The sequence below is a fragment of the Lates calcarifer genome, linkage group LG13, assembly GCF_001640805.2.
Source record: "Lates calcarifer isolate ASB-BC8 linkage group LG13, TLL_Latcal_v3, whole genome shotgun sequence".
Lineage (NCBI taxonomy): Eukaryota > Metazoa > Chordata > Actinopteri > Centropomidae > Lates > Lates calcarifer.
The window spans coordinates 13361427-13374910 of record NC_066845.1 but is presented as its reverse complement, the minus strand read 5'-3'; the positions used below and the strand labels follow the sequence as shown (position 1 = coordinate 13374910).

General features: G+C 42.2%; 1 protein-coding gene across 5 annotated transcripts in view; it reads left to right on the top strand.

Annotated features, from left to right (window-relative positions):
* mctp1a (multiple C2 domains, transmembrane 1a) overlaps positions 1-13484 on the top strand; it is a 133311-nt gene that overhangs the window by 106283 nt on the left and 13544 nt on the right. For 3 of the 5 annotated variants that reach the window (XM_018668603.2, XM_051075254.1, XM_051075255.1), the window contains one exon: positions 113-169. In XM_018668603.2, coding sequence (XP_018524119.1) covers positions 113-169 — 57 coding nt within the window. Of the gene's footprint in view, positions 1-112; positions 170-6145; positions 6245-13484 lie in introns of those variants that run through there. The other 2 variants (XM_018668601.2, XM_018668602.2) reach the window with 1 other exon arrangement.

Here is a 13484-nt window from a genome sequence, read left to right as displayed (position 1 = left end):
GCGCTGATGATGTTAACCCTGTGTTATCTAATGTTTATCTGTACTATAGCTGTTGCATAAACATTTTTATTTGTTGTTTTCTTTTTTCTCTTTTCTCTGTTGCAACTGTCAGCAAGCAGTGGAAGACCTGCTGGAGGATGAGGATGAGGATTTTGACAAAGATGACAAGGTAATTATGTCTTGCGTCAGGGATGCACTTACACACAAACACATACGCAAACGTATGTGCTCACACACACACACACACACACACACGCACGCGTAGACACATTGCCTCAGGAGGGGTTGACACTGCTTCACAGACCGGAAACACAAACAGACAAACGAAATGACTCCACCCCACCCCGCACCCCACCATTCAGTTATTCTCACTGCCTGAGGCGCAAACACATGTACAAAGATTGTACAACCTTTTAACCTTTTGAAAAGTTTTCTCTGTAGGTGTATACACAGCACACTCCTCACCTTTCTTCTTTGTGGCTTGCTTTGCTTTGGCCTTTTACTACAGTTTGGTGCACTATCCTTATTTTTCCCGTCTTATAATACTAAATCGAATTTATGTTACTAACATTGGTCTTCAGCTTCCTGAGAACATGCACCCATATAAAGTGCTTAGTTAGCTATTTAGGCCCATTCACTGCTCCTTTATGTCCCAGTAAAACAGCATCTGGGCTTGTCCAGACACTATCAGGTAACAACAGGTGGCTGCTTTACTGCCTCTGCTCGTTTACACTGGAGGAACAGCTACTGAAACAAATGCCACTGGATAGGATACAGTACCGTGTCAATGTTCCACTTGGGAATGGTAATTGAAATGGTGCAGCTCTTTATCCACCTACTGTGTTGTCGAGATTTTGGTGAGGCAAAAAAAAAAAAAAAACCTAGTTCTGTTTGGTACTCCAGTCTGATCAGACTCGAGCTGTGTTAAACAAGGACGGAAATGTAGCTTGAGCATATAAGTGAAGTCCAAATCTTTTACTGTGAAAACTGTAAACTACCTTGACTGAACAGTCTGGAAATTGAAATTACTTGAGCTGATACTTGATGCCTTAAAGCCACACTGCAGCAATATAAAGGTTAGTAGGCTAGAAGTGGTAATTTGCATGATCTGGTTTGGTAATCTTTTTGGAGCAAAACAATTAACATTGCTGTTTGGCTGTTTTAAAGGCCTTTGACCAGGCAATTTGATATCTGAATATAATTTTGCCTGAGGACACTCTGTATGCTGAGTTTACTTATGCAACTGCAACCTTGCTACAACCTCTTCCATTTTTTAAGGGTCATAAGTGCAAGTAGGCAACAACAGGGTTAAAAAAAAAATCCACATTTATAGTGCAGATGGTCAAATAGTCATCCCACCAGTAAGTCAGCGAGTCAGGCAATCAGTCAGCCAGGCAGCCAGTTGGGCGATGAGCACACAAAGATACGTGAGCATTACATCCTCTCCCACAGTGATGCAGAAGCAAAGTTTCATGGCTGTGAAGTTCCAAGGCTGAAATGTACAGGGGGCCACTGACTGAAGATATGCAGCAGGCAACCTTGAACCTTTTTTTCTTTTTTACCCCTTCTTTACGTCTGCCCTCCATCATTGCATTTCCTACCTCCTCTCAGGGAAAAAATAAAAATACAGGCATTTGAAAAGCTGCAGATTATATGAAATACATTTTCGACTTTCATATTGAAATGAGGTGCAGCGGCAGCTTGTGCGGCCTCCGTCAGATTTGGTGCCAAACTGATTATTCCACATAAGAAGGCCTTGCTCTCTGTGCTCACACAGGGCTGGGATGCTGGATAGCACAGCCGCCACAAAGGCTACAATTTACCAACTCTGGCTTCATACATTTTGATCTATTGCTCCCCTCAACTGTTAGCATTTCATTTGAGCTGTGGAGAAGTTGAAAGGGGGGCATTTTTCTTTTTTCTTCACCTACATCTCTTTCCCCTCCCACTCTCCTTCTACCCTTCCCTCCATCGTCCCCTTCCCTGCTTTTTTTTCCTCTTTCATTCTAACACATACTCTCCCCCCCCCCCCCCTTCCCTTTGCTCTCCCTCCAACCTGGTTAAGTGCAGAACAAATGGAGTTTCAAGGCTTAACAAATTTGTCTTTTACATTGGATATGAGGTCTTTTACATTGGATATGAGGTAACTTCAGATTGTATGAGTAAGTATGAAGGACGGGTCAAAGGAGGCCTCTTTTATGGCACAGGCCTATAGGGGAGAGAGCGAAGAGGAGAGAGGGAGAGAGCAAGAGAGAGAGAGGAGAGGGGAAAAAAAGATTAATAAATGTGCCAAGGCCTCATTTTAATTGAACTTGAAGCATATGTTGCAAGTATGTACAATCCGTCCCAGATGTTTACTCCGGCCATGTGCACAGCTCTTCCCAGTGCACCACAAGGCAGCTATTAGCTGGATAACCTTTGCTCCAGAGGCTAAATGGGGTATTACATGGCCAAAAAGTAGAGCACCTGTTTTTCATTGCAGAGAGGACCCCTTGCAGGCTTTTTGCCTTGGATCACCACATGTGTTTTGACTTAACAGATTGTTGGGCAGACGTGAAAAGTGTCTTTCTTGTGAGCAAGCACTGATATTAGTCACTTAATCTCAATGAAAGTCCAGCATCTAGACTAATTGATGGGGACGGCTCAGTTGTTAAAGTCGAGCAGGCAGGCACACGAAGGGTGAAAGAATGTTAGACATGAACTACTTCTACTTTTCTTCTTTCTCCTCCTCACCGTGTGTTTGTGTGTGTGCACTGACCTTCAACATGGAATGTTTCTTGATTCTTATTGCCTACACATACATATACACACACATGCATAAAATATGTTAGCAGTATACTGTCCCAGTTTTTAACCTCTATTATCAATAAAAACTAATTTTAAACATGATGGAAAGTTGCAGATGCAGTTGCAGAAATAATATTTTAGATATATTCCACATGAAAGGATGTCACTATGGTACAATAAAGAAGTTTGTATTGTAAGTAGGGTTATTCAGAACCACTGTGGCCTTATTTTTATTTTTATTTTTTATTTTTTTTGAGAATTTTACATGAAATGTGCTTGAATGTAATTTAATGGTGGTGATGAACTGTGCTGCCAGCACATTATCATTGTCTTATTCTTCACTTTATTCTAAGAATAGGTTTTTATAATAAGAAAAATTGAACTTGGGCTGAGTTCCAACCATTCAATGTAAACATGTATCTAATATACTGTAGCTAAATACACTTAATCAAATGGGAATCACTAACTTCACCGGTGTAATTCTATAAATAGAACTGAACCACAGAGCCCACCTTGTGCCATGTACTCCACCTTCTTAGTTACACTGATTTCATTGTACTGAAACATTATCATGAGATGTAGTTGTCACTTGAAAAACTATTTACTTTATTTTGTAAAATTATCTTTATTTTTTTTTTCTTCTTTTAATTCTTTCTTGCTTAATTTTAAAATGTGTCCCCCTGTGTCTTCATGTGCCTTTTCAGTATCTTCCAATATAGCTTCAAGTAACATTGTTAGACTTGGACAGTGTGAGATAGCAGAAACATGCAACTCAGTGGTATATTTACAGGCTACTGGCTGCAGGGGCTTCAGTGTGCAATGTAGCCTGTGATGTCTCCTCTCACCTGTGGGCTGGCTGTCCAGAGCTGGCATGAGACAGTCACCTTAGGCTCTGGATGGGCGCGAGTGTTTGTGCGTGTAAATATGTTTGTGTGTTTGTGTGAGCATCTCACTTATGTGTGTAGAGTGGCTCAGCTGCCTCCCAGATGGGTGGGGTGGGGGGGATGCTTACTGGAAAAAGGGAGAAAGAGAGAGAGTGAGAGAGAGACAGACTGAAGGAGTGAGGAGATTACCCTCACACGGTTGACTGGTCACTGAAGCGCTCGTGCTCCGCTCAGCTAGGCTCCACTAGCCTCAGGAGGACCTGACATAGATAAGATACACACTGCAATCATGTCCTGCTCACGGGCTTACTGCTCGGTGCACTCCCTCTCTTTTTCTCTCTCTACGTCTATCTATCTATATCTCACTCGCACACAGACACACACATGCACCTGCAAAATCTTTCGCCTCTCACGTTTCTCACTCATTTTCTCTGTCTTTCCCTCATGTGCACAGTTGATGGTAAATATAAAATATATATTATTCATTAGCTTGAACACAGTGATCTGTAAAAAATCAGTTTTTTAGTCATTATTTAGTCTGATGTATATCAGCAGTTGCTTTTTTTTACAATCCTGTTTGGAGGTCAAACCTATAGATCATTTTTCTTTTGACCTTTTTAGGCACTTTCTTATTATAATTATGTTATATGGGATTATGTAACAGTTTTGAAGAGTTGAGGATAGATGTCTGTAATGTATGTACATCTTCCATGACATGCAAAGAATAGTCTTGATGTGGTAATTCCCACCAAATGAGTGGTCCAGAATGCTTATAGTGAGTTGGCAGGCATGTCTGGTTTCATCAGCTTTATGAGCGCTATATAGTATTATTTATTGTTTGGCGGTCTTATTGATGACTCCACTGTGTATATAGGGCTAAGCATACATGATCCTCTGTTTCATCATCTCTGCTGCCACGCAGTCATCCTTCCTACACCACAGTATCTCTTTATCCTTCTCATCTGTAGTGCTGAGACAGCCGTTCCACCCTCTGCTGCTTTCCCTGTTGGTATGACTCATGCACATGTATGTACAAACACCACACGTGTGTTTATCAGTGGTTCTCTGGCAAGTATGTAACTCCTGGTAAATGGCTAATGTCAGCACACATATTCAGTTCTCATTCTGCAGGCCTCACAGCCATTTTCAGCTGCTGGTTTTAATAGTGTCTGTCTCTTGTCTCTCTTTACCCATCTCTGTCTCAGCTTCTGTCTCTTCTTCTGTGTACCATTAAGCAAGTGCCTAGGCTCTCTGCTCCATGAAATGTTAAATGAGGCACACACTTTGTCTCAGTGTGAATATGGTTAAAAAACAGTTTACTGACTTATCTCCAGATAGCATACAGCGCTCTGCAGCACCTTCCGAAGACCCAGCACTCTTCTCTCAGTCCCAGTCACGGCGCTGTGCTGATCGCTCAGATAGTGACATAGCATAATATAATTGGACTAAAGAGAGCACTGGGAATTATATCAATGCTCTAGAAAAAAAAGTGTGACTGAAATGTTGTTCTGGGGAGGCTATTGAGCTTGTGATGCAGTGGGGTTGTCCTCAGGTATCAGGGGGTGTTTTTAGCTGCTGAGAATGGGAGAGAGAGACAGAGGGAGAGAGGGGAAAAGAAAAGTTTGAATGTCTGTGTTCTTTTCTTCTCGCCGCCTGTGAAGGATGAAAAGCGTCACGCTGTAAAAGATGCTTTTGACTTTTCCGCTTCATTTTTCTTCCCATCTCACTGTCTTTTTTTCCCCCGTTGTTCAGCAGAGACGCTGGTAGGAACTGCATTTTAATCATGTTTGGCTAATAGAGGGAGGAATGAAAACAAAAAGGAGGGTGAAAGAGGCATGCAGGGGTATTGTCTCTCTATGCAAAATACACTGCATTGTTTGTTTGTTTTTCCTCTTTGTCACACACATACATCAGGTGGATCATCTCTCACTATCTCTATTCCCCCCAGATACATATCTCTTGCTTTGTCTTTTTCTGTCATTTCTCCTTCATTCTCTGACTCTCTGCCATTCTCTTAACACTTTTACTTTAACTCTGGCCTTTGTCATTGAAATGAAATTTTGTTGATTTTTTTTTTTTTTTTTTTTTTTTTTTGTTTTTGCACTGTGGGTCTTTTTTGTAGTTTTGGACAGTACACAGTTTACAGTATACTCACCACTGTCATTGTAGAGATTATAGATGTGGATGCTCCTCTGTATCAAGCTGTGCAATAGTCCAATTGGAAATAAAAAGGTGAGTACTGAAAAAACAAGATTATCAATTATGATTCTCTGCTTTGCAAGGCTAAAGCTGTTTTCAGTTCAGTGCTTATGTTTACAATCTCTGCAGTGCATTTGGTGGCTACAGCCTTGTTATTGGCCAAAACATCAACCACAAGACCCCAGCTGTAAAACATCCTCATTTTTTTCTTTAACCCTTTCACCTTAATTTCTCTATGTTGTAAAGAAAAAATCTCACTGTAATCTATCCACAAGGATCCTAAACCAGGCCCCTGGGAGGACAGCTGTGATAAAAACCATATCCTCGAGGATATGTTGGCTTCCTGGCACTTTGAGTGGATACGAACGATGGTGGTAAGTGGGCATGTGTGTGGCTCTGGCACTGACTCCTGATGATGTCTGTCGCTGTCTTCCGGTTTCCTATTTAGCTCATCGTCTGTCCGGCGGCCTCTGTCTGCCGTCCTGTCGGGGTTTGTGTTCAGCACCTGTTCCCTGTCCGCGTCTCAATTAACACCCCCACTGCACCCACTGCACGTTCGGCCCGCAACCCAACCCCACCTCGAGGCCTGCGCCTCTCTGCCTGCTCTTTAAGGTGATGGGGAAGCTAATGGGGCTCCAGCATGGACGGCTGCTTCCGTCTTTTTGTGTGACTTCCCTGTGGCAATGTAGACCTGTTACACTACAAGGCGACAGCTGTAGATTGAGGTGTGACTGTGTGTCAGCTACATTTTGCTGGTGGTACTTCTGGCTCTGGGGTACTAAAGGGTGACACTGGGAGTGAGTGAGTGCATTCATAGCTGTTTTGAATATAACCTGTCTAGTAACAAGGGGTAAGGGAATAAAATCTCAAACTGGCTTAGTACACTTTTTTGTGTCAAAAATTCCGATATATTTTGAAAAGCACTAATTACATTCCTCTCAGAAATAATGATTGTTTTCACACTTTATAACCCCTAAGTCACTGATAATAAGCACCTAACAAACTAATTTTCTAATGAGTTTCAGAGCCCTGTGTGTGTATAAATGTATAAATGTGTGTGTGTGGGTGGTGGGGTGATTTGAATGTGCTTGTGAGTGCTTTCTCTTAAAAGTTGCTACAGAAACAGCAAAACTATTTCATATTGCGGGAGCAAATCCCAATGCTCATTATGCTTAATGCAGCAATGTCTACTCCCCCAACTGTTATTGTTCTGAATCACGTACACACAAGCGGCTGAAGCAACTGAACTTTTTGACTGATGAACTATGCATCAAAGGATTACGACGAGCACTCGTTGCACCGTAGGTGAGGAGTTCTTGTGTGCTCTCATCCACCCAAAGTAACTCTCTCCAAGATTCTCACCGAATAGGATGTCGAAGATGGCACACACTCAGCCCTCCCGGTCTCTCATTGGACAGAATGTGGAGCACAACACTTGACAGCAGTGTCGTCTGAATTTGAAAGTCAGACATGTAAGAAGGCAGCCGCCACCTTTTCTTTTAACAAGAGTCATAAATCTGTAATGAGCACAGAGAGGATGCATATTTTATTTACTTTTTTGAAGACGTGATCCCTTCACTTCATAGCAATGCACTCTCGCTCTGTCGCTTTTTTTTCTTCCAAAACAAAGTTTAAAACAGTGGATGTTACAACTGTTTCTATTGCCTGTGTCTCTCTGAACATGAATATGTAATTAAAGGTACGCCAAAGTTAGCAAGTTTTACAGGCCGAGGTGACGAATCAGGTGTAATTTAATCCAAATGAGAGTAAGATAAGATTTAATTAATGAAAATAGTTTGAATATTGTGTAGTTAAAAATCTTAATTAGTTAAATACAATACACTCTTGTGGATACGTGGTTACTCCTTACAGAATCAAAAAAGCCTATATGTGTCTTAAAAATACATTTCCTTTCCAACCTAATTATCTAAATTCTGAAACTTATCTCAAGATGTAGAAGCTCATTTGTACCTTCATGGTGGAGTATGGCCAGAACAAATTAATCCACAGTTTAGATTGTGCAGCAGCATATGCCCAGGCAGAGACTGAGATAGACAAACAGACAGACAGACTGACAGACAGACGGGGGGAGATGGGCTGAAGCTGCTAAACCAGGCCAACAGAGGACAAGAGTAATGTTGTCCCATTCATCACAAACTGCCAGGTTGGATCCTGGGAAGGACAGGGGAAGGAGAGCGCAGGAGCAGGGGAGCAGAGGTGAGGCAAGGTGGGGGAGAACTGGGCAGAGTGGGGTGGGGAGTCGGGTAGCGTTCAGTGGGAGGTGAGGAAGGGGAAGTGATCAAGCACAGAGGTTGTGGGGTGGTAGTCATTTATATATATGTGTGTGTGTGTGTGTGTGTGTGTGTGTGTGTGTGTGCATGCCCGACCTTGAGTCTGATGGAGTTGCCGGTGTGCTGGAGGTGATGAGAGGCCCCAGGGGGAGATGGGTAAAGATGATCAGTGGCAAACAACCTCCTGCCACCCAGACACATTAGAGAGACACACACTCATAACACCAGAAACCTTTCTCTTTAGGATAGGAAGCAGAGGTCAAACTTAAAATAAGTCACCACCACCACCTCTTCCTTCCCTCTTTCTCTCTTTCACTCTATCCCTCTCTTTTACATATGTGTATATTTATCCTCGCTATGGGACTAGGCTGGGTGAAGAGACTAATTAGTAGTGCGTTGTCTGCCTTTTCCACCTTCAGCTGACAGTCTTAACTGTAGTTTGACTTTGGCTTTGTAGGAGCAACCCTCAGCGCACACAGATATTCTCAAAGAAATACATCCTATACACACAGACATACACATGCACACTCACATTCATCCATTTAGGCCTATGGGAGTGGGACACCCCCTTCACATCCCCAACGTGGCCTTTGTGTGAGCGAGCCGCTTGATGAGGGCCAGGACGACGTGCAGCGCATCTCAACACCCTAGTTAAACAGATATTTATGTGTTTATGATAAAAAGAGAGGGAGGGAAATAGAGATGTATTCCCCACATTCGCTTGTGGATTAGGTGTTGTATGGGATAAATTATTTATTAAAACCTCATCCTCAAAAAAAAAAAAAAAAAAAAAAGAACATCTGCCTCTTTCATGTGGCGTTGGCGAGATGCCAGGTTGCATGGTGGTATTTGAGGCCGGTCACAGGGCCTTTGTCTCATCTTGTCATATCCTGACAGAGGGGAGATGTTCTTCTAGGCCACTGGGCCCCCCCACCCCACCCCCCCCTTTTTTTTAAAATCCCCTGAGGGACCTCTCTTAACTCTCAGCGGGTAAAATCTGTGACTCATCGTTCCACAGTGAAATTGGTAATACTTGGAATAGACACCAATGTAACAGATTTCATTTTTAAGGGCAGTTATTGGCTTACATAATATGCCTCTGTTTTAGGAGCTGAGCTTGTTTATAAGGTCAACATGAGAGAAATAAAGTATTCCATGCTGCATTTTTCTCGCTGCCAAAAATGTCCATCCAAACGTCCGTTACTGTGTATCTACTGCACATGTTTCGCTTGCCTCATTTGGGAGACAGGCCATCTGAACATTTAACTGTTTTGACTCATTTATAGTACGAAACAAAATACTACAAGATTGAACTGTATGCTCCCAGTTGACGTGACTGAACCTATGAAAGCCTCCTCTCCTTTCATCAGTCACAAAATTATTTCTGCATTTATTTGATTGCTAAGTTGTTCCTTTCGTTCGATTTTTGATTTTTTCAGGAACAGAGAGCAGCACATCTAGTTTTAAATATACAGTAGATGCTAATTGTATGCGCTATTTATTATTCTGTCATTCTTAATTCTTTTGGAAATTGACTTTGTGTCACCCCTCAAGCATTCCTCAACTTGCTCAACTTTTCAGTGTTTTTTTTTTCTTTTCTTTTTTCTTTTTTTCCTGGGGTGGAAATGGGAGGGATGCCGACTCTCTCTGCAGTTACAAAATCAACACGAACGCTTTCAGATGCCCTCTGGGAGCCACATATTAGCATCCTGTCACGTTTTATATGACATTTCAATTTTTACTGTGCTGCCAGGGTGAGGGAGGCAACAAGAAAAACAAAGAAAAACAGGTGCAATTTTAGCACAGCAGCAATGAGCAGCAGCCACTTGTGGTTCAGACTCATTTCGTGGTGTGATGGGATATGTGCGGCTACATTATAACTGTTAGGTTTATCATTTTTATGGCGTAACCCAGCAGGGAGAACAATGTGATCGGAGGTTAAAACGGTCTCAAATGGCTCTCTCTATTTCCACCTAGTAGATGTAGGACAGATATTTGAGTCCATCGTAACAGGCTAAGTCCTCAGTGACCTCTCTCTTGTTTAGCTCTAGGCCTTGGGTCAGTGAAGAACAAGCTGTCTTTGCAAAGTTTACAACTGCTCACTTTGCACTTTTGCATATAGATGTACTCTGCCATGATGCTATCTCTCTGAAAGAGAAATGGAGCAGTCGAGTACACAGAGACATTGTGCATCATTCCTTTGTTAAATATTTAATCAAGTGTTTCAAGGAGTTTACCACATTTGTTTACCACAATTTACCAGCAAGTGCAATGTGGTTAGCCTGAGTTGGCTGTTTCTGTGTGTGTGTGTGTTTGTATGTTTGTGTGTTCCCGGGCTCTTTCTGGTGTCACTGAGGGTTGTTTCTCCTTAACACATGCAAACAACTCGCATCACTTTAACGAGCCTTCCCGCCTCTGTCTTCCCTGATGGGAGCACTCCCATGATGCAGCCTGCTCCACACACTTTCACACTTGGTGGCTCAGTGCTAAGCTGATGGGTGCTTGGCTGAGATTTCATATCACACTCCACACATCCAAACAATGATGCAAACTTTGGACATAACCACACACACACAAAAAATGCATTTATTGTCTTTAAATGGCATACATGCAATTAAAACATGCAACTCTCTGCCAACAAAGGACACCGACTCAGTAAATATTTCTGCTACCAACCTGATGAGAGTTAATTGATGTCAAAGATCTTCTTCTGCACATAGAGACATTTCACTCACGGGACAAAGTGATTGTTTCAGTGCAGTTTTTCATTTAACTCACAGTAGTATCCTGCTCTGCTGACTTTACCCTGAACTCTCATCACACTCTGCATGGCCCTGACCCTATTTTACAGTAAATGATGAAACAAATGATTTTTCAAAGGAGAGATGCACCATCACACAGGAAGAGACAAAGAGAATGAATAATAAAGAATAAATGTATAAAGCCCTCAAGATTCCTTTGTATTTATATTAGCTTGACACTCTGGAGTATGTATTCCAGATAACAAATGTTTTGCATTGGCAGAATACTGATGGTCATGGGCATTCAAAAAATTAATTAAAACTATATATTCTCTCCTCTTATGTATTATGTCAACCCACAACTGGGAATGCTAAATGATATTCAGTGTTTTGATATTCTAATGCATATGTTTTTTTTAATTTAATATTACTGATCTTGCTGAACAGTATATGTAATCATTTTGCAGTACATTCGTTTATATTTGATGAAGGTGTGGCAGAAAGTACGCCATACAGCTATAGATTAGTTTACTAGGATTAGATTTGCTTTATTTCTTAAGCGCAATTAATGATATATGTGGTATAGTGGTATATGTGCTATACTGTGCTATACTGTATCTAAGAACTAGGCAAACATGGTATGTGTACCCAACAAAAAAATCTTACTGTCTTACAGCATATCAAATCATCAAGAATGAATATTCTGTAATCAGACTTCACTGATGTAGCACACAGATTGAACTGGCCGTTACTGTAACATGTCAGCGTAACACATTGCAGTTGAACCTACAGTTGCAGTCTATTAAAATGCATGATGCTAAATTAATTAGGCAGGCTTATTACACTATCTGTCTGAATGATTCAGGCCATGTTGCAACATCCATCAGAACACTGTTGTCAGAGGTGTTGGGATTTGTAACATACTTTGAGCATTAACATGACCTGCAACTGAAGCCAAGTCAAAGCGAGAGGCCTCAGAGATTTCATTTTATTAGCCTTGCCTTCAGGTCTCCAAACAAACCCACTTAGTTTCCCTGACAGACACAGGAAGAGACAGATGGAAATACGGGCCTTGAGCCTCCTGTAAAGACCCTGCTCCTCATCGAGTGGGACTGGAAGCTGGTTAGGACCGGAAAAGCCATGTTCTCATCACAAATCACATGCGAGCTAGCGGTTAACAGAAGTACAGACATTCTTCACAGAACCATAGATATGACAAAACCAAGTCCTTGATTTAATGTATTATACCAGTGATTGATCTGCTCTTGAGTATGTATAAATATGTGTCTTATAAAAGGTTGCCTCACCAATTCAAATTCACAATTTGGTTAAGAGAAAGCTTCATTTAACCTTGGCTGTCATCTATGAATGCCTCCTGTCTCTCTCCTCATTTTTCTGTATCAATTCTCTCTCTATCAGTGATGACATTGCCGTCTAAAACAAACTTGCTCAGTATGAAAGAAACTGCTTGTAAAAGTCAAGAGCCCTCATCGTCTAATCTGTGGTGGGATATAATATCGTTTGTAGAGTCACACAGCAAGACCAGGTGTGCAGATCAACCTTATCTAATAGCTGTAGGCTGTGTGTGTGTGTGTTTGTGTGCATATTAGGTTGCATTATAAGAACAGGTTGCCTGGCTCCATATGTGCGCAGTGTGCGGGGAAGCTGGGAAAACAAGGTTCTCCGTGGCCCTCTGTGTTATTGCTACCTCCCGCCTTCCCGAGCTGTGTTTGAAGACAGGAAATAGGAGTCAGACCGCAGTCCGAGGGGCATGTGGCAATGGTTTATACTCTGATGACCCTTGACCTATCCTTTCCACCCCCGCCCGCTCTCTCACACCACTCCCCCGGCCCTCTAACACTCTCCCCTGAGCCCGGGCCCGAAAATAAAACGGCCTGACCTGGCCCAGCCCGGCTCGGCTCGGCCTAACCCAGCCCAGCACAATAGACCCTGCGTTCTGAGATTTGTTTGAGCGAGCAATGAAAAACAGATGGACTCTGAGGAAAGAACTGCGAAGAGGAGGAGAGAGGGAGGAAGAAAAGAAAGGGAGTCTTGTAAAATATTTGCGAAGAAAAATAACCCAGGGACGCTGTCTAATTATATCTATTTGTCTTGTGTGGTTTTGCTGTGGAGGCCATGTGGTCTCCCTGACTGCTCTACGGTTCATTTTTCACATTATCTGATCCTGGATGGAGAGCAGAAAAAGGAGGGTTGGGTTCGAGGGCAGTGGGGAGGGTGCGGTGGGATGGTGTTTTGGGTCTCAGTGGGAGGGTTGCGGTGAGGTGTGTGGGGGGGGGGCTGATTGCGAGGAGCAAAATGTAGTGAAGGCCTCTGGGGTCCTGGAGGTTTCATGTCTTTGACTGCTTCACTGTCCTCTTTGGGTATAATGATAAGGATTAGTCAGAGTTTTACCTCTCTAATCTAACAATGTCCATCCATCTTCATCAATAACACAATATACATATTTTTTCTCTCTAACAGAAAAGAAATATTTGGTGGCCTTGTAGGGGTATGTCATAATCTTTTGGTTTCTCTTATACTTTTCTTACTTAAGCTTCATCTTTTTTGTAATGTTTGGAGTT